Here is a 27,884-nt window from a genome sequence, read left to right on the forward strand (position 1 = left end):
AAGAATCAGAGCACCAAGGAGAGAGAATTAATTTCTGGCAGGTTGATTAATGTCTAGATCAGATTTTACTCTCTGCTACACCTGGACAAGCTCCAAAAGCATCTGTCCTGGGTCTGCAGAGAAGCTTGGCACCCCCATGGCAAAGACTGGGCTTCTCTCCTGGGCACACTCAGCAGTTTCTAAAGCAACCAGGAGGAACATACTCAAATACCAGAGCTCCCCACATCCCTTGAGGGCAGGGCAGGGCCAGCCCAGCTGCTCTGACACGTCCCCAGAAGCATCAGAAATGTCAGTTTATGCTGCCTCTGGGGCCAGATGTGAGTCTGTGAACCCTCATAGGGAGAGATGCAGAAGCATTTAAGGGGAGCTCAGAAAAGAACTGCTTCTCAGTCAGGAAACGGCTCCTTCTCCTCCAGTAAACTCAGACTTAAGGGAAGGAGTAAGTTTTTGCAAGATCAGTAAGTTTTTGCAAGGTCAGTCCCCAAGCCTGATGTATTTTGATGAAGGTACAGAGACTTGCAATCTCATCTAGGTACTCTTTCCCCTGGTTTTTAGCTCACGAGGCAAGTTTGAATAGAAAAACCACCCCCCAAAACCCCTCAAATCAGACTTGAAACGTTTCCTCTGAGAGGTTCAAGTCTTTGGCTGTGGGTGAGATAAAACATGTGACTGCAGGGAGCAAAGGGGGACTCGAGCTGTGACTTCTCTGGTGTTTTCTCAGGAAGTGTGAGAGCAGGATGGAGCCCACAGTGCCAGCACTGACAACTGGGTGGGCACAGAGTGACCTGGAAGTGGGACAGGAGCTACGGAGAGGGAGAAGAGAAGGAAAAGCAAGCCTTGAGGAACGGGAGGAGCCGCATGAGAACAGTGAGATTAGGGCTAGGAATTAACTGATTTTTAACTCCAGATCATAGGGACCCCTGCAGTCACCTCTTCTTCCTCCTCTCCACTGCTCTGCCCTTGCTGCAGGAGCAGGCAGGATCTCTTTGGGACTGGGAGAAGGTGGCTGTCCTGCTGCTGTCACTGCAGGAAGGGGATGCCGGGGCAGCTGGCTGAAACATCCACCAAAACCCCAACTGAACCCCTTCCTGAGTGAAAAGTGATCACAAAAACCTCAGCAAAACCCCCTCCCCGAGGATCCCACCCACCCCCCAGGAAACCAGCTCCTTCCTGGCTCCTTCAGACCAGGCACCAGACCCTGCCTGGGATGGGGACGGGTGGATTTCATTCGCACAAGGGATGTCTCTGCAGGTCCATCCCTCCAGCACACACTGCTCCTGGGAGCTCCCAGCCACCTTCCATCACCCACAGCATCCAGAGAGGTGCTTTACACAGATCCCTGCACTGCTGGGAAATGGTATTTGCTGCTCCTGGAAAATAGAAAGACACCCCCAGCCACCAGCCAGGGCTGAGCCTGAGAGGTTCCCTCAAGTCAGAGGAGGAGACAACTTTTCCAAACTTCCCAATGCTGCCTTCACAGAGGGCTGAGCCACCTCAGATCAGGGGCTGGGGGCATACTGAGGTGTTTTTTTTTTTTCCCAAGTTCAAAATACGAGTCCTCTTTCCCACTTTCTGCCCCCCTTTTTTTTTTTTTGAGGGAGGATTTTACAAGCCAGAAGCCAAGAGACAGGTTTTGTTTTTGCTCGCGTTTTGTCACTTTGCTGGTTGAGACCGTCACATCTAAATGCAAGGAAGAAGGAAAAAAAAAAAAACAACCACCCTGCAAAAGCTCGAAACAGATTCTGCTCTTGGCATTTCCCTTCCTATTCATCAACAACTAACCAGAAGCTGTTTTAATTTCTGTTGCTTCAACACATGCTCTGGGTCCCAAAACACTCCCAAAATCTGGCAGCACCTAGGAAAGACACTTCTTAGAAAGCAGTTGTACCCTCCAAAATGCCTTTTTTTTCCAAAAGAGAAGTTGTAAATTAACCCTGGATAAGGTCTGGCTCTCTAAAATCGGGCGTTTCCCCGATTTCTTGTGTCCTGCAGAAGAGACAGAGCAGATATTTTATCAGACACTTGCCTCCTGGATCCTTGGCTTGCTGCGGAAGAGGAGCCTCAGCATCTCCAAAGCTTTAGGCTGTTATTCTCCCATCCTTCCCAAGCTGGTTCCCGAGCTTGGAGCCCGGAGCAGTGCCCAGCACAGCACGAGAACCCCGTGGTTATGTCACTGGGATGTATTTTGGGAGTTTTTGCTGAAAGGAAACCGCAGTTTCGTGTGGGGAAATCGCTTTGTGCGGCGACGGCTGCACAATGCGGCGGCCAAACGAGAACACTGGACGGGCTTTACGGGTGCTTAGGCAGGGAAAGAGCCATCAGCAAATCTCAGCTGCCTTTTCAGGAGGATCAGGCCAGTGCCCCGTGTCCCACGCAGGAAAAACGGGCACAGAAAGGGCAACTTCAGGCACTACACGAGGCAGCAACAAGCAGCTGAGAGTCTCTGTAGTTTCCTTCCTCAAAATTTCCCTGCCCCTGCTCTGAGCAGTGCAAAAGCTGAGTCCAGCAGGGATGCTCTTCCCTGCAGGATCAGTGGAATTGCAGCTCTCCAAAGAAGGGGCCAAGAGGAGGCAGCAGCTTCTGGATCAGCACGGGAAGGACATGAACCTGCTGGAGCAGGGCCAGGGAAGGCCATGGAGATACTCCAAGGGCTGGAGCCCCTCTGCTCTGGAGACAGGCTGGGAGAGCTGGGAGTGTTCAGCTTGGAGAAGAGAAGGCTCCAGGGAGACCTTAGAACCCCTTCCAGTGCCTAAAGGGGCTCCAAGAAAGATGGGGACAGAGTTTTTAGCAGGGCCTGTTGTGACAGGACAAGGGGAAATGGTTTTGTGCTAAAAGAGGGGAGGTCTAGATTAGACATAGGGAAGAAGTCTGTTACACTGAAGGTGCTGAAAGCCACAGCTGAATGTGGCTGGTTTCCTGAGGGAACTGGGAGTGCACATGTGGCTCCTTGTTTTCCTTGCTTACATGGAAATTGGGAGAGAACCGATCCAGAACCCTTCTTCCCTCTCTGCTCCCTGTGTCTGCACTGCCTGACTTGGCCAGTTCCCATCTCTGTCCCTGTTAAGGTAGCAGCAGAGCACAGAGCTGCCTGTGTAGCAGCAGAGCACAGAGCAGTGTCTCGGTGCAGGATCTGTCCCCTGAGCCAGCAGACAGGGTTGTGCAACCCTCCCATGAGATGTGGGTGTGCAAACCTCACGTGGGGCCCCAAAGCAGCGTCCCAAGGACCTGATACAGCAGATAACCCCTGAGATGGGGCAGGGAATCATAGAGTTATAGGATAGGCTGAGCTGGAAGGGACCTTAAAGCCCATCTTGTTCCACCCCCTGCCATGTGCAGGGACACCTTCCACCAGCCCAGGTTGCTCCAGCCTGGCCTTGGACACTTCCAGGGATGGGGCAGCCACAGTTTCTCTGTTCACCCTCACAAGGAAGGACTTCTTCTTTGTATCTAATCTAAACCTCCCCTCTTTTAGCTCAAAAACATCCCCCCTTTTCCCCCCTTGCCTGTGGAAAAGAGGAGACACTGCCTGAGGGGTGGTGGGTTGGACACTGGCACTGAAGCCAAGACCCAGCTGTAAACTCTGCATGGACCTGCTGCCACTGGCACCTCAGCACTAGGAAAGGCAATCCCCAAACCCAGTGCTGCCACACACAAATGCTTCCCAATCCTGTAATCCAATTCCACGTAGGACAAACCTCCAGCATCCTCCACCTTCCCAACAGCAGCTCCATAAAACAGGACACTCGCAAGCCCTGCAGATTTAAATCAGAATAACCAGGGATTGCCTTTGCCTCCTGCCAAGGATCCAGTTACAGCCCACTGAGCACTGGGAGGGAAGGATCAGGGTTTCATAAACAGGAAGGGGATGGTGTGAAGAACTGCAGCCTGAGGAGGGACAGCTGCTGTCACATCCACACACTTCCCAAGTGGGAATGGTGCCCCACGCCAGGCCAAGGGGGTGTCCCAGCAGAGATTTCAGCTGCTGCCCTGGAGGCACTGGGTGAAGATGACCTGAGACCCCTCCAGCACAGCCATCTCCTGGGTGATGGAACGTGGGAGCTTCACACTCAGGAGTGTGGGAGCTTCACACTTCAAACTTCTGCATGAAGTTATTTTATGGGACCTGCTCCAGAGCAACAAACCCCCTGTGGAGCAGCAGCTCCTGCTGTGGAGGGAGCCTGAAGTCAGTGGGAAGCAAGAGGTGCTGCAGCTCTGCAGGGGGAGCGAGGCTGATGTTTGCTGTTGTGGAGAGCAAAGGCTGCTCTGCCTGGAGCTTTTTTTTTTTTTTTTCCAAGTGGTGGTTCTCAAAAAGGGGAACAAACAAAGCAGAGAAACCTCCCCAGCCACAACCTGCCCTCCTGCAGAGGCCTTATTTGGGCAGGGCTGGCCCTTGGTCTCATTTGCAAGCAAAGGGTTGGCCAGAACCTCGTCCTTTTGTCTGTACTTTTGTGGGGGATCCCCTCCAGTGCCCTTGGGAGCCTGAGAAAACCTGTGGGATGCTCGTCCCTGAGCACCACTGTCCCTCCCCTGAGCAGAGACACTGAAGTGAAGGGTTCAGATTGGGGTACCTGTGTCTGAAGAGAGCCACCAGCCCCACACAGGGCACAGGCTGGACCTGTGCAAGGGGGTGGGATGGGGAGAAGGAAGCAGTGCCTCAGGCTGAGCCATTTTGCCACAGAAGGAAGTGCTGCCCTCGGCCAGGGGACGGTGAGTTGGCCGTGCCAGCAGCTGCAGATTTGAACTGGTTTTGCTGCCTTCCACCGACTTCCAGGAAATCTGAGCACCCCCCACAGGAAACCTGCCCTCAGGGGGATGCCCCAGCTGCTCCTGGGAGCTGAGACGTGTCACCAGGTGCCTGCGCTGCACACACTGAGCTGCCACCACCGCGTCAGCACCGCCACACCCCACAAAAATCAATTTAACGTCACCGCAACACTGAACGAAAGTGGAAAATTTACACACAATCCGCCCCTTGTCCCTCCACCTCAATGACAACAGAGATTCCCCGTGATCATTCCACTCCCTGACGTTGCTCAGGACTTGTTTTGCCTCTCCCAAGTGCTGTCCTTGTCTCAAAATCCTCATGAATCCGAGTCACAGCACCAAAAAGGCCGTAGTGGGTTGGCCCTGGCTGGATGTCGAAGCCACTCTCTCACTCCCATCCACAATCGGACAGGGGAGAGAAAATATAACAAAGGGCTCATGGGTTGAGATAAGGTCCAGGAGAGATCCCTCACCAAATACCATCACAGGCAAACCAGACTCAAATTGGGGATATGAATTGAATTTATTTCTAAAAAAGTCAGAGCAGGATAATGAGAAGTAAAATAAATCTTTAAAACACCTTCCTGAGCCCGGTCAGGAGCCAGGTCAGAGTAAGCAGTTGAAAACAAAAGTCCAGCCAAGCAGAACAATTTGTGAGATCCCACCAGTTTCATTCAATTGCCAAAAATAAGAAAAAAAAAAGCCACCTGGGAGAATTGGAGAGTTTCACTTGATCTAATTCAGTGGGCATTGCAGAGTCAAGGCTGTGCTCGAGGATTAAACACCTTTCAGGCTTACACACACCACACACACAATTAAAAGAAAACAATAATTTGAAAGTTCAAGTAGATTAAGAATCCTCTCTGCCCAAGAGGAGGTTCTGTCCTCCTCCCCTGCACGTGTTCCAACAGGTTTATTCCCTGGACATCCTTCCTGTCCCATACATCTGCCCTCACTTCCAGGCATGAAACCTTGTGGGCTCTGCTTTTCTCACTCCAGCATCATCCCAAACATCAGGATCCAGCACCACTGCAGGGCTGCCTGCTCAGAGTGAGGGTCTGACCACTGGCTCACTGCATTTTTATAAGACAGAGTTACTTTTGCATTAATATGTGAAGGGAAAAGGTCGGGGGAAAAGACATGAGAGCTCTCACTTGAGCTCCTCGACCACTTCCAGCCACACTCAGAGCAGGAAAAGCTGCAGAATTCAGTCCTGGGCGTTTCATAAAAGCAGGCAGAGGATGGAGGGAAAAGATGTGCCCGTGCCCATATGAGTCATCAAAGAAACAGCAACAGCTTTTGCAGAAGGAGGGAGAAACAGGACAGTGTAAATCTTCGGGGTCAAGGACAGCACTTAAAAAGAGGAGGGAGATTCTTGGAGCAACCCAGGAGGATCTGCAGGGAGAGAAGCCTTCCTTAGCCCTTTGACTGAACAAGGGCATTTCCTAACAGACAAAAGCCTCAGGGACGTCAGGGCCTGGGGAGGAAGGGTCACTGTGGGGTGGCTTTGAAGGTGGAAGTCCTGGACAGAGTCACTGCTACAAACACAGCTTAGGAACACCAGAGACTCCGGGAACTGGAGCTCCCCAATAAGTGGATAAGGACGGGGGCGGATTCCTGGCAGGAGCTTTGCAGGAAGGGATTACTGAGAGGGAACAGGGCTGCACGTTTCACCTCACACCATCTCCAAGGACTGTTTTATCGGTGCCCTGAAAAACAAACCCAACCAAAAATGAGGGAGGGGGAGGAAATCCAGGGGACACAGACAGGCATCTGCCCAGTGAGCTGTTGGTAACACTGGTGTCTAGAAATCCTGTTAATCACTGCCTTCATGCCCCAACCCTTACAGGGCCAGAGCAGCCAGGAGAAGTGAATGATCAGCTCTGTCTTAGCATGGATAACACCAGCAGCCTCACCCCATATGGCTTAAAACAAAAGCCTGAGACTCTGAGCATCCTAGAAGCACTCTGCAATCCTCCTCATGGCAATGGCTCTCCACTCACAGAGGCAGCCAAATGCTCAGTGTAAAACTAACTTGCAGACCCTTGGGAGGGACTTTGCTGCCACTCCAAGCAGTGATCCTGGCTCCCCACAATAGGGGTGACAAGCACATCCCTAGAAAGGGAAACCTTGGACCAAGGCAGCAGTTTTACCCCACCCCGTTTGGTGTTTAGGTGGAGCAGTTCCACCTTTTTTTATTCTTTTCATGGCCCCTTCTCTCACCAGCACATTCACTCCTCTTGTGTGTCAGACAGTGACCCACATCCTCTTCTGCACAGCTGGACGGAGAGGAAGGAAACACTGCAAAATCCTGGAAGCCACAGACAGACCCAAGCTCCAAGCCCCATCCAACCTGGCCTTGGACACTTCCAGGGATGGGGCAGCCACAGCTGCTCTGGGCAACCTGTGCCAGGACCTCACCACCCTCACAGGAACATGTAAAGGCATCACAGTAAAGATGTGATGGGCTCTGTCACCCCGAAGGGGCTGAAGGTGACAGGTGCCAGTGTCTGCAGCCACAGGACAGGCTGTGCCACCCCAAAAGGTGACAGGTATCAGTGTCTGCAGCCACAGGACAGGCTGTGCCACCCCAAAGGGGCTGAGAGCCCAGGGCACCCTGCCACCCCTCGAGCACGTTCCAGCAGGTGGCACTCAGAGCATCTTTAATGCCCAAAATGTTTTTTTCTGTTCCGAGACAGGACGGGAAGAGCCCGAAGCATCCATTTCATAAACGTTCACATCACAAACACCCCTCTGGGAAGACTCAGCACTCCTAAAACAGGGGGATCTCAGGAGTGATTACAAGGGATGAGGGGTTTTCTCAAGCAAAGCCTGAGGGTGAAAAAGGGAGAAGGCAGATGGTGGCTCACACAGCAGAGCTCCCGTCCTTGTGCTTCACAGCATCCTTTTTGATCTGCTCAGTTTTTAACTGACTCATTTGACCAAGGGAACCCAAAATATCTGCTTTATATCAGAGGGAGGGCTGAGGTCCCTTTTGGGATGGAGAGAGCAGAGAGATTCCAGCGCAGGCACCCCCCTCATGCTCCCCACTCTGCTCCCCTCTCCTGGCTGTCTCCAGGGGCGTGCTGGCAGCAGATTCCGAAAGTCTCTTAGAAAAAAAAAACCAAACAAACACACTTTCTCCACCCTTTCCAGGCACTACAAGCCACAGCTGGCCAGGATCAGCTGACAATGAGCTGTTTGGGCTGAAGACACAAGCTCAGGCAAAAGATGTTCCCAAACCTCACGGAGACTTCCCGACAGCTCCGGTGCCCCTGCTGTCACAGAGCTGTGAGAGGAGCACTGGGAGCCAGCAGGACTTTGCACCCAGTGAAATGAGATGCCAGAGAGGAAAACACCTTTAGCAGCCGGGAGATAAGGAACTACTTAGTTATGCAGCTTCTAGAGAGCAAATCAGTCTCCATTTAGAAAGTGCAAAGGATACAGCCTCCCCTTCCTGCAGCCCTGCACACGCTTCCCAGCAAGGAGGAAATGTCTCCTCTCAGCAAATTCCAATCAACTCAGTGCTTTGCTGGTGGCAAAACCAGGAGACTCCATCCCAGGCTGTCCTAAATGCAGAATCTCACTCTTTGGAACCAGCAGGAAAGCACCACCTTCCACCTGGGTTTTGGTTTTTAGTGGAGGATATGAAAACTCCCTCTAACTGAATTATAAAATACAGCACTGGTTTCACAACAAGAAGCAGGACTTGTTTGCTGCCCTTGGAGTTATCGTGGGATGTGGAAACTATTCTCTATCGCAGGAATGCCGGAATTCCACACTCCTCCCACAGCACACGTGCTCCCGGCAGCTTCCTCGCTGCAAGACACACAAAAAGTGGTCTCAGGACTTGCTGAAGCCGTTTCTTGGTGCCTGCCAGGGGCTGGTCTCTCCATGCTGGGAGAATCCAGCTCTCTCCCACCCTCTGGGAAGGACACACAGGAGAGACACGTTGCAGGAGAAGTGATTGTCACGTTTTCACGGTGACTGTGAACTGCAGGAGTGTTAAAAGCTAAAAAAAACCCCCTGTGTCCAAAACACCCCCCGAGCTGTGTGTTACCAACACCCTGGTGAGAGTGCACAGGGTGAGCATCTGCTGTAGCAAAGCCACATTTTATCACTTAATGCTTATAAAAAACACGGATGCAGCCAGCAGCCACCCCTTCCACGGCTCAGCTGCTCTGCATGGTGGGTCATGAGACCATAACATGAAGGTCACTATCCATCCCCTTCCCAAGCAGCACAGCATGGGAATTACAGCCAGCCTGAACACTGGGAACACCGTGGTTTGTCCTGTCCCCCTAAGATGCTATTTTAAGGAGTTTTTCCCCCCTCACTCTGTCCATGTGGAGACTCCTCCTGACCCCAGACCTGGTGCAAAGCCATGGTGCCTGTAAGCAGAGGCACATTCCCAATGTGTAGCCAGGCCAGCCCAGGCTGTCCAGTTAAACCCACCCCTCTGAGAGTGGAGATCAATACAGCCACATCTCAGAGAGCTTTGGGAGCACAAAGAGATCGTGTCCTCAATCCCCTCGGTGTTCCCGGAGCCACCAGCAGCTCTGCCCAGACTGAGGTTTCGAGTACAAACGAGGGATAAACGCCCTGATTTTCCACATCCAAAGGGATGACATTTCTCAGCTGTGCACTCCAGGACTGGCAAGGGAAACCCTTCCTGCCTCAGAGCACGGCTGCAATGAGATCAGTGGGAATTGCTGGGAGGCAATGCCTCTGCTTCCCTCCCCTCAGAGGCTGCCCCAGGCACACAGCGAGGGGTTTTCCTAAGGGCAAAGGAGAAGGGCTCCAGGCAAGGCAGGAATTCTTAGAGAGCTGGGACTACCCTCCCTGGATGGTCCCCAGCCCCATGACAGCCCCTGGCAGCTGGAATGGTGTAACCAGAGGGAAAAATATTATTGCAGCTTCACCTGAAGCTATGGAAGGAATTTACTGCTCGTGTCCAAACTAGGCTTCACTTCCAAATAAAGCTGAGACTTGTAAAGCTGCAAGAGCTTCAGGCAGATTGCCTGTGTGTGTAGGGAGAGTCACAGAGCCAGTGACCCCCAGTAAACCCAGCCAAGGGGACTCCAAGCTCCCAGTTGCTGGGGTGGGATGATCCAGGGACCCAAGCCCACTCTGATCCCTTCAAAAATCAAATGTGAATGAGTTCTTCTGGTTGAACTCTTCTAGGTCCTCTTCAGTGCCAGTCATCACCACTGTCCCTGGCACAGAGGGAGCTGCCACTGCCCCATTCCCTATCTCCATCTCCCTTTCCCTCAGTCTGGAAGAGGAACCCGTGATTCCTCTGTGGCTCTGGGGAAGTGCTGGCAGAGCTCTGCCCTTGCTCACTCTGCCTCCTGTATCCACAAAGAAACCAACTTCAGCAATCCTGTGCCCCCAGCTCAGACTGCCAGGAGCAGCCTGGGCAAAGAGAGAGTGGCAGGAGCATCCCTCACTTCCCTGTGGGATCAGGAGCTCTTTTAACTCAGACAGAGAGAGGGATCACAGATTTCCTCCAGGTACAACACGAAGTAACCGATTTTCATGATTTTTTTTTGTTCCTTCAATAAAAGAGGCTTTCTAGACACAGAACATGAAGCAGCTTCTATGAACCCACGAGGGGGGTGGAAATGGAAGGGAAGAAACCAGAGTGGTTTGGATGGTTGGGGCACCGTGTGGGAGGGCTGCTGGAGCACTGCTCTGCAGCCTCTGCCGCATTCCTCCTGTGCAAGTCCTGTAAACTGACCCCTCTTCAATTATTCATTAGAGTCTGCAGCTCATCAGAGACTCTGCTCCTCAAACAGGCATTTATTTGTGTTTTTTAAGAGCTCAGAAGCTGCTGTTCCCCAAAGCCCAGCCTTGCCAAGGACGGAGAGCAAACGCTCTGCCAGGAACAGGCCAGGAGCTGTCAGGCACTGCTGGAGAAACAAACCCACTCGATTCCTTCAGCTGACAGGACAGAGCAGCCAGTTCAAACTTGGAGCTTTACCACTGACAGGCTGGAAAAGCCAAACGTTGAGAGAGCAGCCGTGGCTGCAGCCCCTGCGAGGCGGGGGGAAGGCAGATTTCCAGGCAGCACCACGAGATGTTCTGCTCCCACCAGGTTATCCCAGGTCCTGCCCAGCCAGAGGGGGGGCCAGATTTGGCCAGAGCACTCTTGGCTGGAAGGAGCAGGAGAGGGGCAGTGGGCTGAGAGGGGATTTGCTGAGGAACCTGCCCCTTCCCACAGCTCCACATCATCCCAGTTCTTGGAGAAAGCAGCAGCAGCTGTGCAAACACACGGCCCACTGCAGGGCAGCCACTTGTTTGTTTTGAAACCCTTCATGTTAAGAAGCTGTGATTAGTTGTGTCCAGTTCTGACAGGGATCACACCACTGGACACGATTCCTGTCCCACTCTCAGCCTGGAGCTCTCGTGCAAGGCTGGCACAAGGGCTCTCCCTCACCTGGACCCTTGCTGGACACACAGCCCAGGCTGGACGGGGCTTGGAGCAACCTGGGCTAGTGGAAGGTGGTCCCTGCTCATGGCAGGGGGTGGAACAAGATGGGCATTAAGGTCCCTTTCAATCCAAACCATGCACTGATTCTGTAATTCTATGACTTGCCCTTCACTGCCAGCAGGTCTTGGATGACTCTTTCTTCCTCCCACACTGTGAAGAGAAGGTGCTCCCTGCTTCTCCTCTGGCCACCCGCTCCACAGAAAGCAGGACAAGCTCAGTGGATGTCCTGCCTGCAGCAAGATGTGCAGCACCAAGTCTGGGTGAAGGAGATTTGTGCTGCTCTGTCATGGCACCGTCATGATGTGTTTTCCTTGGAAGATCTCCTTCATGTTCCGTGGAAAACACATCATGATGGTGCCATGACGGAGCAGCACAAACCCTTCCTCTTACATCCCACTGGATGTTTCATCCAGGACAACACACACTGATGGTAATGTTGGTGATACAGGTATTTCACTGGTCAGAGGTGTCCACACCCAGGATTCCTTCATGCCCTTGCAAGGTGCAGCAGGGAAGGACCTTTCTGCAGACTTTACCTGGTCAGGACATGAGGATAAACCAGCAGGAGCTACACAGATCTGGGAAAAAGCCTTGTCTTCCCCTCTTCTGCATTCCCACAGCCAGGCCCAGCCTGAGTAGGTGGGGCACCATGTGCCTGGTTCATGTGCAGGAGCACATCCCTCACTCCAGTCTCAAAGGTCTCTTTTATGGCTCAGAGCTGGAAGAGTTCAGTTATTCCCTTCCCCAGTTTTCACTGTGCTCTGTGATTATCACCCAGGAACAAGCTGATCAGCAACCCCAGCCCGCACCACGTTCCCTCCAGGGAGAGTGTGGGCTCACTCAGCACTGCAAACCCACTCCTCTGCTTTTCATTATGAAGTGATTTCACTAATTGGGTGTTGTACTTCCATGCATAATTCCTCACACTTGGCACCTTCAGGGAGCACGGGCTCACCCCTCAGCCTGGGTGCAGAGCAGGCTGGCAAACCCCAGATATGAGAGGTTCCATTCTCCCACTGAATTCAGCTGCTGTTCCCCAGCTAAACAAGGACCAATTTCAGCCAACCTGGCAATTAAAATCTGGAGAACACAGGAGAGAACAAGGCTCAGCACCCAGGACCAATGCACAGAGCTGCCAGCCAGCCCTGGGCTTTCAACCACCACCACCACCAGAGAGGATGAGAAAAAAAATCCATCCTTGAACCTAAATTTGCCAAAGGCTCCTGTTCCTGCAGTGTGGGATCAGCATCCTGGTTTTTTAGGGATGTGACCGCCCTGTTTTCAGCACAAATCCAAAACACAGCCATCACGAAGAAAATTAACTCTACCCAGCCCAGAGCAGCACAAGGATCTTGCAGGCATTCCCAAGACACGCAGGTGAACACACCAAGGAACGGGGCTTGCAGGGACTTGTGTACCACAACTGTTCTTGGAAGGTGGAATCCACCAGAGGTTGCGAAACACACCAGCTGTCCTCGGTAGGAAGCTGAGTTGGAGGCACAAAAGCAGCAAGAAAGTCCCTGAACGTGGCCAAAACCATCCCCTCACTACCTCTGCAGTGACCATTTCACCGTGTTTCGGGCCCAAAGACCCCAAAGTGCAGCAGCAGCAGCAGGTGAGATGCTGACGGAGGCATCCGACTCCGCCAGCCTCGCGCTACCAGCTGTGAAGTTCCCGACTCTTTTGAGGAACTCCTGGATTCCCTCCTTTGCAGAGTGCCTTTGGTTACTGCCCAGGCAAACAAGGACTGCACTCCTGGCAGCATCCTGCTGGCAGGGGCAGGGGAGGGACGGTGCTGCTGTGTGGGCGTTGAGTAATTGCCGCTGCCCCTGCTCCGGGTTATTTTTAGAAGAGATCCCAGAACGAGCCGCAAAAGGATAGCGAGTACAGACCTGGAAAAAAGGTGCCTCTTCCCCCTACAGCTCTCCACACACAGCACAGAAGGGTGTGGGAGGGAGCCTGAGCAACCTTCAGCTTGAGAACAGTCACCTCAGATGGTGACGGCCGCTCGCTTCCCCTGCCTCAGTCCTTGCTGTGGGTAGAGCCAGTGCCAGAAGCTGCTGCTGACGTCTACACTCCAAGTGAACAGAAAAACACAGATATTCTGGGTCCTGCCTGTGCCCCCGTCTGCAGCATCTCAGGGCAGAGTTTGCCCTCAAGTTGAAGGTATGTGTTTATAGGAGGGATTTCACTCGTGCTGGTGGCAAAACATACCTTGTACAAACTTGGAAAACGCCGCCGAGGTTATTTCAGGACCACGTGGCAGGGCTTTGTGTGTTCAGAAGTTACCCAAAATGGGATTGTCAGACACTGCTCACAAGCACTTTGGCCACGGTGCCTCAGAAAAGCGGAAAGCAGGACACCTGCACCAGCACAGGGCTCTTGTGGCTTCCCTGCTGTGGGATGTTGGACAACTTGCCCACTGCTCTGCTCCAGCTTGGGCTTCACGTCCGTGTCCCACAGACACAGAGCAGCAGAGGGAACCTCAAGTGCTTTTTGGCCTCTATCTCATGATCTTTCTGTGGGGCAGCATCTACAGATGCAATCAGCCAGGGTTTGTCTCAGTGATGTTCTTCAAAGAAAAAAAAAAAAATCTTAAATGATTTTTAAAGCAACATCCTGCAGCAGCTTTTAGGGGAGGGCAGTTTAGCCAAGTGTTTGAAGATGAAAGAGGCAAAGTCTCGAGTCTTAGAAACCCGGCTGGAATCCAACCAGAAGACACAGATTGCTTTTTTCCCCATGCCAGAGATGCAGGCACAGTGAGGAACCATAAACCCACTGCTCTCAGGGGAGGGAAATGCACAGTTTCAGTGACTCGAGTTCACCTGACCCACACCAGATTTCTTTGCAGGCTGCTGGAAAAGTGCCAGGCCAGCGAGTGGGACAGAAAGGCAGAACATGCAGGTGGGATGCAACAGCACTGCTAGAAATCCACAAAAATTCCAGGGGGGGGGGGGAAAAACCCCAAACCTAAACCTGGCTGAAACGTAGACAACTGGTTTTTAGGTTGAGATTTCTTTTACTAAAAATACAGCGTAACCAACTGGAAAAACAACACCACAAGCCCCCAGAGCCTTTAGCAGGGACGATGATTCAGAGGGAGAAGCTGCCACAGGGCCCTTGCTGAGGGTACAGCACACAACAAGCTCTTGACAACCTGCTTGGCAAGGTTGCCCAGGGCAAATCAAACATGTTGTGTCATTCTCCACAGTTGGAGCGTGTTATGGATCAGGAAAGGAAATCCTGAAAGGATTATGATTTCACGGTACTGAAATGGCTCTTCTGCTCTGGAGTGTCTTGCAGGGCAGAGAGGAATGGGTTCAGTTAGGATGTTGTGACAGAATCAGCGCTCAGTCCTGTACTTGGGGAGGGCTCACGTTCAGAGAAATCAAGTCCTTCAACACCACACTGTTCATGTGTGGGGCAGGATGAGCTTTAGGCGCCTGAAGAAGGAGCAGCAGGTTAAGATCCTTGCTCAAAACATGGAAGACAGCAGCTCAGCTCCCTCTGCCATTCCCAGCTGATGCCAATGGGGATGCAAAGGACAACTTGGCAGAAGTGGAGCTTCTCCCAGCCCCACCAAGGCAAGAGAATAAACAGATACCAGGCACTCAGCAAGGGCAGCTGTGCCAAAACCATCAAATACTCTTGCACTTCTCATCCCATCTGGCAAGATCACAACACAGAGAGAGGCGTAAACACGGCACCGAAACACCCCAGGGATTCTCACTTCTCGCCCTCAGCTGCAGCCTCCAGTCCTGCTCCCGTGTGCTGGACCAAGGCAGCCCTTTGGGAAACCTCCCAGGCACGTTTGGATGAGCAAAGGGACAGGAAGACGGGGGTTTTATCTTTCTTTTTGGTCATCTCCAGCCCCTCACGCTGCCACGTGCGCTCATCCCGATTACGGTGCAGCAGCTTACAGGGTTTATAAATAGTCAGCTCACACCCCCCACCCACCTCGGAGGGAGGGCTTGGGGATGTAACCCTGGAGCAGTTTTACCTTGGCTGGAAGATTTCCACCTTCTTCTGGGGCTGCCTGCCCGTTCTGCAAAGGAAGAGAGCCTGCTGTTAGCACGTGCTGGCCACGGGCTCGCTCCTCGCACCCCTCACCGAGGCCGGTGGCTTTGGGAGCCCTCCACGTGGGACAAACAGGGCAGGATGGCACTTTGGACGTGGTACAAGGTGGTTGAACGTTCCCCCCATGTGTATCAAGGGGGCTCTTGTCTTTTAACTTGTTTAAAAAAGGCTTTTGCCCGGAGAGTCTCTCCACCGTTCCCTCAAAAGAAATTAGGGCTCCTTATACACCAAATGTTGCTTGTGGGGTGAACATCACCCCTACACTGCTCCAGCTCCTGGACCCTGAGGTGGTGGGTGCAGGATGATCCCAGTGCTGCAGACACTGCTCCATCCCACCCCTCCTGCACCCACACTGTGGCTTTCCCTCCACTGCTCCTCTGGAAGCAGCAAGCAGGGAGACTGGGTGAAGCCGGGAGAGCAGCGCCAGAGTGCAGTTAACAGCCATTGTGCCGTGACACCGGCTTTAAAGGGAACACTTATCAGTTATTTATTACCCTATCGCAGCTGATACCTGCGGGAACTGTGCCCCACCTGCCTGGCTCCGGGTCCAGCCCTGCACAAAGTCACAGAGGGTGACCTGGATGGCACCAACCCGTCACACACCGAGCGCTGAACCCGAGAGGGATCAGGTTCGGCGCTGGAGAAACCAGCGGGAGCAGAAGTGGGTGGGATTTCGTTAAGACACAGATACTCAGAGCAGGATAAGCACGTACAGAAGGTTTTCTGCAGACTGTGGAGAAAAAACAAGGGCAAGAAGACTTTGACGTCTGTTTGCACTGCAGTCGCAGGCTCCGAAAAATCATGGGATTCCTCTTTTTCTCTAAAAGAACAAGGCCAATTTATTCACTCCTTTTTCGCAGGTTATGGCCTAAGAGAAGAGTTGCAATGCCAATGTATTTTGGCATCAGATTCTTACTGGGTTTTAGAGCCTTTCAGGAGTGGACAGAAACAAAGCCAACTCCTTCCCTGGAGAAGCAACAGCTCAGTGATATGATCAGCCTGGCTTCTGTCTCAGGGCTCCACTACTCCCTTCCACCCCTTGGGCCAAATTTAACTCATTACCTTTTAATATCAAGCAAAACTTACAGTTGCTGATCTTGACAGAGCTTTGGGGCCACAGTGAAAACTTCCCTCTAACGCTGCACTTGCTTTCTACAACATTCACTGGGCACTCTCCAGCTTCCCACAGGAGGGTTTTAAACCACCACTGCTGGGTTTACACTGCTCAGCTCCCTGCTCGTGGCTGGCTCACAGTAACAGCTGTAGGGCTAAAAAGCTGAATCTAAGCACAAGTTTATTTTTCAGACACTTCAAATCCACAGACAACGACCCAGAGTTTCCATACATCTTCATATTTAGGTCTCTCCACTCAGTCCAACCTGTGCTGCCCCAAAGAACAGCTCAGTCCTACAACACAGAGTACCACACACCAGCTGAGGACATCACCAGCCTGACTCTGGCCCTGCACTATTTGGATCGATATGGATCCACTCTGAGCTCCACAACTCACCTCAGTCCCAACTTAACTTTTAAGTTCCAAAGTATTTTCAGACAATGACTGAAAAAAAGCAACAGCACCACCTCACAAGCCAAGTTCTCCCCAAGGAATGTTGCCCTGGTGTTTACAGGGAGCTCTTGGTGCCATTAGCACAAAGAATAGCTGAGCAGTGAAGTAAGATTTGTGTTTATGAACAGCCCCCACAACGAAGGGGGGGACACAGCACTGGAGATAACCAGACTTGGAAACACAGTGATGTTTACTGGCTCAGCTATCACTGAGCAACAATTCCTAACTGGCTGCTAATCCAAACCAGAGCTCGGGGAGGGCTGGTTTTGTCTAAAACAGCTCAAGAAGCAGAATTTCTGTGTTGCACAGAAGGAAGCAGTGCCTGGCTCATGGTCTGGAGAACAGATCTACGAGGCAGGTGTCAGGAGAGGGGTGAGTTCATGCACCGCAGTTCAAGTGCTGTGTTTTGTCAGCTCCCTGTTCCAAAGAAGACTTGTCCTACACGTTGCTGTTGACAGAAATCCATCCTACCTGGGGATGGAAGGGATGGGGAAAAAGAAAGAGAACAGTGCCCGTGCCAGGGAGGTTTCCTGGGCATGTAGTTCCCTGGTCTCAGAGGGATGAAGCTCCTGATGAAACAGTTGCATTCTCAGGCTGACATGAGGCAGATGTGTGAGGGAACTGCAGTATTCAGAGCCAAGCACTTTCCTTCCACCCCAGAGCAAAACCAGTCCTTATTCCCTCATATGGAATTCGAGGGCCATTTGTAACTGTCCCAGATGGAAACACACAGTTCAGACTCATCACCAAGATAAAATACAGCCATTCACTGCATCGTAAGCACAGCTGAAATAGTTTGTGGCTTTCTTGGTTTGACATTTGCCTCTTTAAAATGTTTTATTTCTGCCCTCCCCCTGCACGGAGGGCGAGCGAGGGAACGTGTGTGTTTGCCTCCCTCCCTGCAGATGCCCTCTCAGAGCCCATTGCTCTCAGGGCTGGAAAGGAGCCTCCTGGATGTCCAACTCCAAGAAAATCCTGAAGGTCTCCCATGGGCAGCAACCAGGCAAGGAGTGCTGCAGGAGGGAGGCAGAGCTGCTTCCCTCGGGGCAGCGAGGAGCTGACACAGATTGGGCAGAGCAGGGCTTGGGTTACCAGGGAGGCAGGACACGAGCCTCACCGGGGGCCAGCAGCCTGTCCTTGCAGCTTTCCAGCCTGCCCTGCTGCGGGGTGAGCGGAAACAGGGATTACAGAGCTAATCTGATGGGCACGTGGAGCAGCCGGGCAGCGAGGGCACCTCTGGGTGAGCGACCACTCCAGCTGCCCGAGAGGTGACACGAAAACCCTCCTGCGCACACACGACACTCTGCAGCTTCCTTAATAGAAAAGCACCCTGGAAAACAAGTGTACTCAGTTACGCAACTGCCTGGCTGAACTTGGGAGATATTTATCTTAGGACATCTTGTGTTTTAAATCCTTTTAATTCCACATAATCCGCAGCACAGGGAGCAATTTGCAGACCAGGCCAGTGTGCTCTGATGTGAAACCAGGACGAGTGGCACCCTGGCAGGACTGTGGGGATGGTGCCCACTCCTGCTGTGCTCCGTGGTTACACCACTGGCACAAGTCACCCCCCTGGGGTTATCAGCAGCTCTGCCTGGAGAAGCTGCCTGCTGCTACTTCTGGACCTTTTGACTAGTCATTTTTGAGATGCCCAAAACACAACCTGGGTGCCAGGCACCCAGAGATGCTCTTTCACCCAGCCCTGATGAACAGCCAAGCACTCAGGCAGGAAGGAATGGGGGAAGAAACCCTTCAACCCCAGAACTCCTGCCCGTTTGACGCAAGAACGAGGCATTTTTAAATTATGATGATGATTATTATTATTATTAAGTGGAATGTGTGGATCTCGCCTATTGCAGTTCAGAGAAAGGAAATAATTGTGCAATAATAGAGATCTCCAAAAGAACTCCCGTAGCCCAAACAGACCGAGGAGTCTCTGCACAAAGCACATCAGAGACAGTCACTCGGCTGCCTCCCTTGTCTTTTGATCATAGTTTTTGCATTGTGCAGCTACGATGCTTGAGAAGGAGTTACTCATGAATAGCTCCCTACTCAGTAAAGAATGATACAGGCAAAAATAATTAGCTTGAAGTGGTTGAGTTTGGCGTAATCCCACGTCAGTTGCGTTGCTGTATGTTTGTGTAATGAAACAAGAATTTAAAGCAAAGTGGAGCCCTGATGACAGATCCATCACTATGGGGATGAAATCATGGAAGCACGGAATCTCAGAATGGTTTGGATTGGAAAGGACACGGGCAGGGACACCTTCCACTAGCCCAGGTTGCTCCAAGCCCCCTCCAATCTGGCCTTGAACACTTCCAGGGATGGGGCAGCCACAGCTTCTCTGGGCAACCTGTGCCAGGGCCTCCCCACCCTCCCAGGGGGGGAATTTCTGTATCATTCAACTCCATCCTCCAGCACTCGTAGTGTGACCCAGTCAGGTTTTTCTACTACATAAGCAGTATTCAGAATAATATAAACAGAATGGGGAAAAAATAAAAAAAAAAAGGAAGGAAAAAGTATCACAAAGCTCAGTCCCCAGGACAGAGGGACTTGGCTCCTACAAGAGATCAGTTCAAGTTCCCACTGCCACCCACTCCCACACATTTCCCTGGCACGGCCGAGCTCCAGTGGGCTGGGACAAGGGGCACCAAACAGCCAATCCTCCCAGAACACACTGGAAAAACCCCAAATCCCTCAGCAATAGGACTGATGCCTCCACCAGCGCGGTGACAGCACCTCTGCTCCGTGACTCAGAAAGCAAAGGTCGGAGGAAGCCGGTTTCTAACCTGGATGGCACCGATCCCAGGGCAATTTATGTAACTGGTGTTCCAGAAAAGTCTCCTCGCTCTCCCAGCGGTGCCACCTCTCCCAGGAGCGGTGAAAACTTCCCCCTTGGGCCCCTACCCTTGGCAATTTTAGCCTCAAGGTGCAAAACTCCTCCCAGATCCTTAGTCCCTCTCCACTGCTCACGGGTAGTGCTGGATCTCGGGGAACTCTTTAACATCTGGCCCAGGTGTAGAGGTGAAGAACGCCTGTATTATTTCCCTGGCTGGAATCAAGCGTGTTTGCTTACCAGCTTAAACCAAAGGGAGGTAAATTGCTGATGTCCCACTCGAGGACACGAGACACAAGAAGCCGGATCTGCAGAAATGTCACCTGCACGCGGTGCCTGACCCTGACCCCCGGCCAAGGTGAGGTGGGGGAAGGGGAGAGAGCCAGAGGCTCCCTCCGGTTTCAGTTTACAATTAACACACCCCTTACTGGTGCAATGAGGAAAAAGGTCTCCGCTGCTCCCGGGAGCCCCGCAGCTGACTCGGGATGACAAACACGCGGGACCCCCCCCCCGGCCGCTTCCTCTCGGAAGCGATCCCGTGGTGCTGACACAGCGCCCGCCCGGCACTTGGGGGACCCGGGATTAGGGAGTCAATGAAATCTCGCCCACGGCATCCACAGCCCTGGGCGCTGGCGTTGTAGTTTCCTCCCATTGTGAGTCTAGTGGCGTTTTCTGGCTTCTCAGGCATTCTCCCTACTTAGGAAGGGAGAAACCACAAATAAAAAGCCCTGTCTCCCAGCCCTGGCTCCGGGCGCACGGTGTGGTTTTCGGGAATCGCCGCAGGACTTCCCTGCTCTCCCACCTTCGAGCACAAACTCATCCCCCGTGACTCCAGCGATGCTTCCGAGCAGATGCTCTTCACCCACCGCACCCTCGTGCCTGGGGTTTGGCCCAGGCAGACCCTCCACACAGCCCCCACCTGCACGGGGGGGGCTCCAGGGGAGGCTGTGCCACACCTGGCTGATGAAAATTAGGAAACCTCGCCTCCGGTGGCCAACACACCTCCCTGCTGTCCCTGCAGCAGGGGCGAAACGCTGCCTGCACTCCAAGCAGAGATCTCTTAAGAGGCAATTTTGAATAGGGACGAGCAAATCTGACTGATTAGCCATCACAACATCCCCAGGCATGATAAAGGACTGTGACGGCATCAAATCCTGATAGAACAATGGGAAACCACCACGGACTGCGAAACACCTGGGACAAAACCCCCACCTTCCCTCTGGTTTCTCCAGGAGAGCTGCTACTGCCAATCTGGATGAGATGTTTAACTAAAGAGTTCCAGAGCACAGTGCCTCAGCCGGCTGCTCTGCAGAGGGTGACAACTGCCACAAGCTGTCCCTTCATCGGGAAATGGCTGTGGCGCGAGCCATGGATGTGGACAGGGGCTGAGCACCATCCTGCACATCTGGCTGGGGGGACTTAATGAGGAGGAAAAGAGCCAAGTGGGAGGGAAGAGCAGACGTCCAGCAAAGTGACACAGGACCGAGATCAGAGTTGGCAGCGCAGGCCTGTGCGAGCAGCCGGGGCTGGGAGTGCGAGGGAGACCGCGGGAGAAGAAAAAACACCCCCCCCCAAAACTGAGATATTTATCCCCTGGGCCTTCAGCCGGGTCCGTTTTCCTCCGGAAAAAAAAAACGGAGGAAACGTGCCCGGGAGGTTTGGGAGCGCTGCCTGCGCTCCCCGAACCATCACAGCCTGCAAGGGCAGCGGCGAGCCCGGCAGCCCCCCGGTGCCCCGACCCCAGCCCCGGGCGCACACCCCGAGCCCCGGAGCAGCCCCGGAGCAGCCCCGGCAGGGCTCGGCTCCGGCGGCCGCGCTCCTCCAGCCCCGGGGAGCGGCTCGGGGCGGGCGGCACCGCATCCCCCGCCCCGCCCGGGGTCCCGCCGGGGTCCCACCCGGGCGCTCCTTTGTTCGGCGGCGCCCCCCGCCCGGCGGTGCCCGCTCACCTCCGGGTCCAGATGGACCAGCTCCATGTCGGACCAGGGCTCGGCGAGCTGGGCGAGCGGCATCGCTGCCGGCGGGTGCCCGCGCCGCCGGGCTGGCTCCGAGCGCCGCCGGGCTGGGCACCCACCGGCTCCGCGCCGGGCCGGGGCGGGGCGGGGGGCGGGCGGGAGGCACCGGGGAGGGGCTGCGGGGATCCTCCGCCCGGAGCATCCGGCGATCACAGCCCGGCGTGCGCCGGCTGCGGGAAGGGGATGGGGTGGGAGCGTGGAATCGTTCAGGTTGGAGAAGCACGCCCTCCCCTCTCCGGTCCAGCTGTTCCCCCAGCGCTGCCAAGGACACCCCAACCCACGTCCCCGAGTGCCGCATGTGCACCGGGTTTTTAAATCCCACCAGGGATGGGGACTCCAGCGCTGCCCTGGGCGGCCCCTTCCAATGCCTGACCACCCTTTTGGTGAAGAAATTTCCCCTAATATACAACCCGACCCGCCTCTGGCACAGCTTGAGGTTGTTTCCCCTTGTCCCGTCCCTCGTTACATGGAAGCAGAGCCCGGCTCTCCTCTCCTGTCAGGGATTGCAGAGAGCAAGAAGGTTCCCCCTGAGCCTCCTTTTCTCCAGGCTGAACCCCCCCAGCTCTCTCAGCTGCTCCAGACCCTTCCCCAGTACCTTCTGTGAACATACTCCAGCCCCTCAATGTCTTCCTTGTCATGAGGGGCCCAGAACTGCCCCAGGATTTGAGGTGCCTTATCAGTGCCTAGCACTGCTCTGGAAAATCCGGATTCCAAGTCCAAGATGTGCCAGGTGTCACTGCTCATCACCTCCTGCAGTGCCCCTCACCTTCCCTACAAAACAGGGATGAAGAACACATCCACCTCTGGAGAGCCTCGGAGGAAAGGTGCCTTAAGTGCAGGTGTTCAGAACTCCTGGCAATTCTCACCTGTCAGGTTTCTCAAATAGGAGAAAGTTTTGCTCTACTCACATTTTACCAGACCCCAATGCACCATGTTTTCATGTTTCATTATAAAACTATTTGTTAAAAAAAAAAAAAATGAAAGTAAATCTTGTTCAAAGATGCATCGCTAAGGGTTGACTTCATCAAGGTGTGGCTGGAAACATTTAATGAGCCTGAGTGGAGCTGGGATTGTGCATTCTGAGGGCAGGTGTCCCAGGTTACAGCCCTTGGCCCTTTACCTGTTCCCAAAGGGCAGTGAACTCTGAAAAAGCCGAATTAAGCCAGAGCCTGGTGCTTTGAAAAATTCCGGTGTCTCTCCAAAGCACGTGAAGCTGCTCCGTGAGTCATCACCAGGACCTGCCTGTGATTTAGGAGAGAGCTGCCATCTTTTCTGCGTGTGGGGGAATCGAGTGTAGGAAATTCCCACGGTGACAGTGCCTGAGCCAAGCCTGGGAATCACTGTCTCCCAGTCCTGGGCTCGGAGCCTCCATCTGTGCCGTGCGTGCTGCGGCCCCAGACGAAGGCATTAAACAGCACAAATCCACCCGGCTGGTACTAAGTGAGGTCCTGTTAGAGCCAATTAAACTCATGGCACTTGCTGCTGGAGCAAGCTGAAGCAGATCTTGTGGAGAGTTATTCACTCAGCTCCAAAGCCATCCGTAATTTCCCCTCGCTGCCTGGAACACGATGTGCCGGCTGGTTACATCCAGCCTCCAGCTGCTGCAACCTGCTTTAAATGGCATCAATAACACGGTGATGTCAATACCAGAATCCCATTTACCTTCTTCATTGGTTTGCCAAACCTATCTCCCTTTCCTTCTGCTCTGGGTAGGGATGCAGAGGGAGCTGAGTGCAGGACAGTGCTCTCTGTTTCCTTTCTGGAAGGAGAATGAGACTCTACTCGGTGACCTGCCGTGCTTTAATGCCAGACCCCGTGAATCCATCACATCCTGGTGCACTTGGAGCTTCCCACCCAGGTGACAAGCCCAGAGGGAATATTTAAGCAGTAGTGCCAGGCACAGAGGCCATTTCCCATCGGGTGACCCCTCGAATGCCTCCCAACTTCCATTCGTGGAATTCAGGCAGGATCAGGTGCTGAGCAGGAACCTGCAGCAGCTGAGGGGGGATCTCAGGCTGGTCATTAACTCCTGGGAAATTTCTGATTCCAAAATCACAGCTGTAATTATACGCTTTTTTTTTTTTTTTAAAGTTAAAAATAAATTACTTTTGAAGTGTTGTGAGAGTTATAGTAGAAAAGCAGGTTTTCCTTTTCAAGGTCACAGTGAAAGGTTCAGGGGCAATATCCAGAGCAAGGCCTATGAAGGGGAGGGAAACAGAAATGCTGCTGTTTCTACCCCTGGCAGGTCTCTTGGGATGCAGAAAGTCCATCATATTTCATGGCAGAGACAGGCAGGCTGCCCCTGGACTTGACAAAAGACAGAAATCATGAAGCTTTACAGAGCAGGCTGGAAGAAGATAATGGCTCTAAACCCATGATACCTTTGCACCTAAATAAAACTGCCAAATTATCCTGCCCACTTCTTTTAGTAAAACAGCAAATTAAAGACATTGCTGTCTTACAAATGACTCGTGAGTTATTGCTCTCTGCATCTCTGCAGCTACTTCTGTTAAAGGCCAGGAGAAGATTTTGCTGAGGTAGCTCTACAGTATCTCAGAATTATAATAACACCCCAAAAAAGGCCTTGGTGACAGCACAGCAATTCAGCAGCGATGCTGGGGGGACACTCTATGGCCTCTCTCAGTCCCCAGCTCCAGGACTCCAAGAGAAGCCACCTCTCTGCTGATAGAAGGTATTATCAGACTGACCTTCCCTCAATTCCTGCACCAGATAATGCTGGATCCTAGTTGGATTAACAGAAGGTGAAATGTGCCACAGGAGATTGCTGCTAAGTCCAGGGCAGGATGTCAGGGTAAGAGAAATTGAGGTAGTGGTGTTCCCCAGGGTGTATTTCCAGTCAAAGAACAGTTATAAAAAGCATCCCTGATCCTGGATCAGGGTAGGAAAAGCAAAATCTGCTGTTTGGGTGAGTGTCATGGCTAAATACAGTGATTAAAACATATAGACTGGCATTTTTCTGAGACAGTTGCAGGCTGGAGAGAGCTGCTGCCGTGGTAAACAGAGCCTCTGGATCAGCTGGATCCTTTGTCAGTGCTGCATTCACTGAAAATTCAAAATGCTGCGGGTTTTAGTTTGGTTTTAAACCCATCAAATCCTCCTCAAATACAATTGTGGATATTTTTGCCTCTGCAGCTGGCTGGCTGGGTAACGTTTTCCTTTGCAGAGGGGCTGACAACATTCGTTAAGCCAGTTAAGAAGAAAATTAACTCCATCCCAGCCGAAACCAGAACATCCCTGAAAGAAGCTGTTCCAGAGGGGATGGAGACTGGTCCCTATCCTCACCAGATCCAGTTTTCCCTCATTATTCCAAAAGCTGGCCAGGTGATTCTCCCCATCACCACACAGTGCTCCCATGGCTCGCCGGATCCTCTCTTTTTCCCAATCCAGGGATGTGCTTTCACACACACAGGGAAATGCAGGAAGCTCACAGGCACGAGAACTCGCAAGGCTGAGGCCCAAATGTCTGCTACAATTTACAGAGTCGTGTAATCTGCTAAGACAGTCAATTAATTAGAGCTCACAGCAACCCTCTTTGTACTTCTAATATTGACTAATCGGCTCCAGAGCTCGTTGTTGTCCCACTGTCCTCACAGGGAAACTGAGTCACACTTGAGATGCCAGGGCAGCTCCTGTCTTCTAAACCCCAGCTCTCTATTCACCATCTCATTTCTTTACCTCTTCTGCTTTGTTTTGCCACTGTGGAGGAAGAGATGATGGATCACCTTGTTTTGATCCCAGGAACATTCTTCCTCAGCGTGGTACAAACCACGTTGAAGATGCAGAGCAGGGGCCCCTGGAAATGAGAAAACCCGGCTGTGTTTAACAGCTCTTTGCTTTTCTGACAGATTTCTTTCCGTTCCCCAGCACTGGGTGCGATTGCAGCTGCCTCAAATGCCGGCGTTTTCCAAGGCAGGTCCAGGCAGTGGTTGGAATGCAGGAACTGCACCACAGCAGGCAGCAGGAGGCAGAGCTCTTAGGGAAGCACAGCCCAGGCAGCTCCCATTCCCCTGGACAGGGATTGTGCAGATTGAGGCTTATTCACAGAGCAAACACCTTTAACCTCTGCTGACATTCCTGCACAGGTGAGAATCACATTCCCTTGCTCAGCTCACCTGCATTTCTGAAGGGATTTAACGTATCTAAACCCTTTTTTTCCCAGCAGAATAAATTGCATTTTGCCTGCTGGTTCTGCAGACTCTCAGTCTGCCAAGCCCACCCTGCTCCTACGTGGTGTTTGTGTAAACCAACACCATCCCTGCATCCGGATCTCCCGAAACCCCTCCCAGGGAGCCCCTTGGTGAAGCACACGCAGCTCAAGCCAGGGAATTCTGCTGCGTTGGCTCCGGGAAATGTGCTTAATTTGTGGATTTTGTGCATATCTCCGAGGAACACTGAACTGCAGCCAAGAGGTGCCTTGAGGAGAGGGACCCGCCGGAGCCGGGGTGTGCCCTGGGAAGGCGATGGGGAAGGAGCTGCGAGGCAGCGAGGCCATATCTGCTGGTTGTCATGGATACAATCGCTGCCCGTCTCCTGTATCAGTTACCTTCCCTTTCCTGGATGCAAATAACCGAGTGGTGGTCGGCTCCAGCTCCAGCTCCAGCTCCAGCGCAGGACACAGCCCCGGACATCCGAAGAAAAGGAGAAAACCATCTGTTTCAAACACAGACATCTCTTCACATCATCAGAGGGGAGAGTGGGAGGTGACTCGGTTTTTCGGTATTCGAGCTATGCGAGGCCAATAATGCTCTGCCCAATTGCCTGTGGTTCTGCCCTAACCTTTGGCTGCTTCCTGGGACCTCAGAGGAGCTGTTTCACAGCGCATCCAGCCTTTTGGATTCCTGACAAGCTACTGAGGGCTCGGGCTCTGCCGGCTGCAGCAGTTGCTGTGCTCAGCACACCCCCCCCAGCCGAGCTCTGCAGGCTCCCCCGACCAGCTCTTCCTTCAAAACATGAGAGGGCAAGAGTGGCTCAAACTACACTTCAGATCATGGAATGGTTTGGGTCAGAAGGGACCTTAAAGATCATTTTGTTCCAACCCCCTGCCATGGGCAGGGACACCTTCCACCAGCCCAGGTTGCTCCAAGCCCTGTCCAACCTGGCCTTGGACACTTCCAGGGATGGGGCAGCCACAGCTTCTCTGGGCAACCTGTGCCAGGGCCTCCCCACCCTCACAGGGAAGCATTTCTTCCATAAAAGTTTCCTTTTTCTACCTGAAAAAGGCTTTTTTCAAAACCCCATACAAGACATAAGGAATTCCTTACTGGTTTTTTTATTATTATTATTTTTTAAATTTAATTTTTAAAGCAGGTTTGCAGCCCAGGTGGGAAGTTATTTAGAGCCAGTTAACCAGCAAACCTTGTTTTTAATGGAGCACACAGCTATGTTTGTAGTTTTTTCCAGTGTAGGGATATGTGAGGGAGGGATAACATGAAAGAGAAAACTATTGGAAACTGTAAACAGGAGTGAAGCTGCCAGGGCTGTTTGCACCGACCCCAGCCAGGGAGAAACCCGAGTAAACACAGCACTAAGTACAGTGGGGGTTTATGGCTCTTTTAGGTTTAAGATCTTGTAAACAAGTGATGGGGCTTTCAAGTGGATACAAAAAGATGCCCTTCCAGAGCACACAGCTCCCAGCTTCTCCAGACAGGGGAGGGGAAAACAAAAACACATTTCAACAGAGTCCCAGTGAGAGGAAGATGTCATCCCAGTGTTTGTGGTCTCAGGATGACATCCTGCAAGCTGAACAAGTCTCATCCTGCAACACAGAGGGCACACACAGATACCTGTTCCTAGTTACCCCATCCTGGGGTTTGGGATGCCATCACTCCACCTAAAAAATAAAGAAACCATTTTAAAGTTGGAAGTGAATGTCAGAAATCCTGCTGAGAAGCCCAAAGACCCCGGAGCACTATTTTCCTTAGGGGGAAGCCAAGCTTTATTTCTGATTTCAGAGAGAATACACGACCTGCAGCATTTTACTGCTCAGTCCTCTTAGTAAGCAGAGACCATTGCACACATCCAGCCTTGAAAAGCCACATCCCAAAACCAGGCAGAGAAATAAACTTCTAAACTGTGAGAAATGATCCTAGCAGGGAATATTTTGGCCTAATGACT

At 52.6% G+C, this 27,884-nt stretch overlaps 1 protein-coding gene across 2 annotated transcripts in view; it reads right to left on the reverse strand.

The window, feature by feature from the left end:
• RPS6KA1 (ribosomal protein S6 kinase A1) overlaps positions 1 to 21,822 on the reverse strand; it is a 38,613-nt gene extending 16,791 nt beyond the window's left edge. Inside the window, exons 1-2 of one of the 2 annotated variants that reach the window (XM_032710081.1) lie at positions 21,684 to 21,822; positions 15,258 to 15,302 (exon numbers count right to left, since the gene is read on the reverse strand). In XM_032710081.1, coding sequence (XP_032565972.1) covers positions 15,258 to 15,302; positions 21,684 to 21,746 — 108 coding nt within the window. In that variant the 5' untranslated portion in view covers positions 21,747 to 21,822. The remainder of the gene's footprint in view (positions 1 to 15,257; positions 15,303 to 21,683) is intronic. The other variant, XM_032710082.1, reaches the window with a different exon arrangement.
• Between the last annotated feature and the right edge of the window lie 6,062 nt (positions 21,823 to 27,884).

The sequence above is a fragment of the Chiroxiphia lanceolata genome, chromosome 24, assembly GCF_009829145.1.
Source record: "Chiroxiphia lanceolata isolate bChiLan1 chromosome 24, bChiLan1.pri, whole genome shotgun sequence".
NCBI classification, from domain to species: Eukaryota; Metazoa; Chordata; class Aves; order Passeriformes; family Pipridae; genus Chiroxiphia; species Chiroxiphia lanceolata.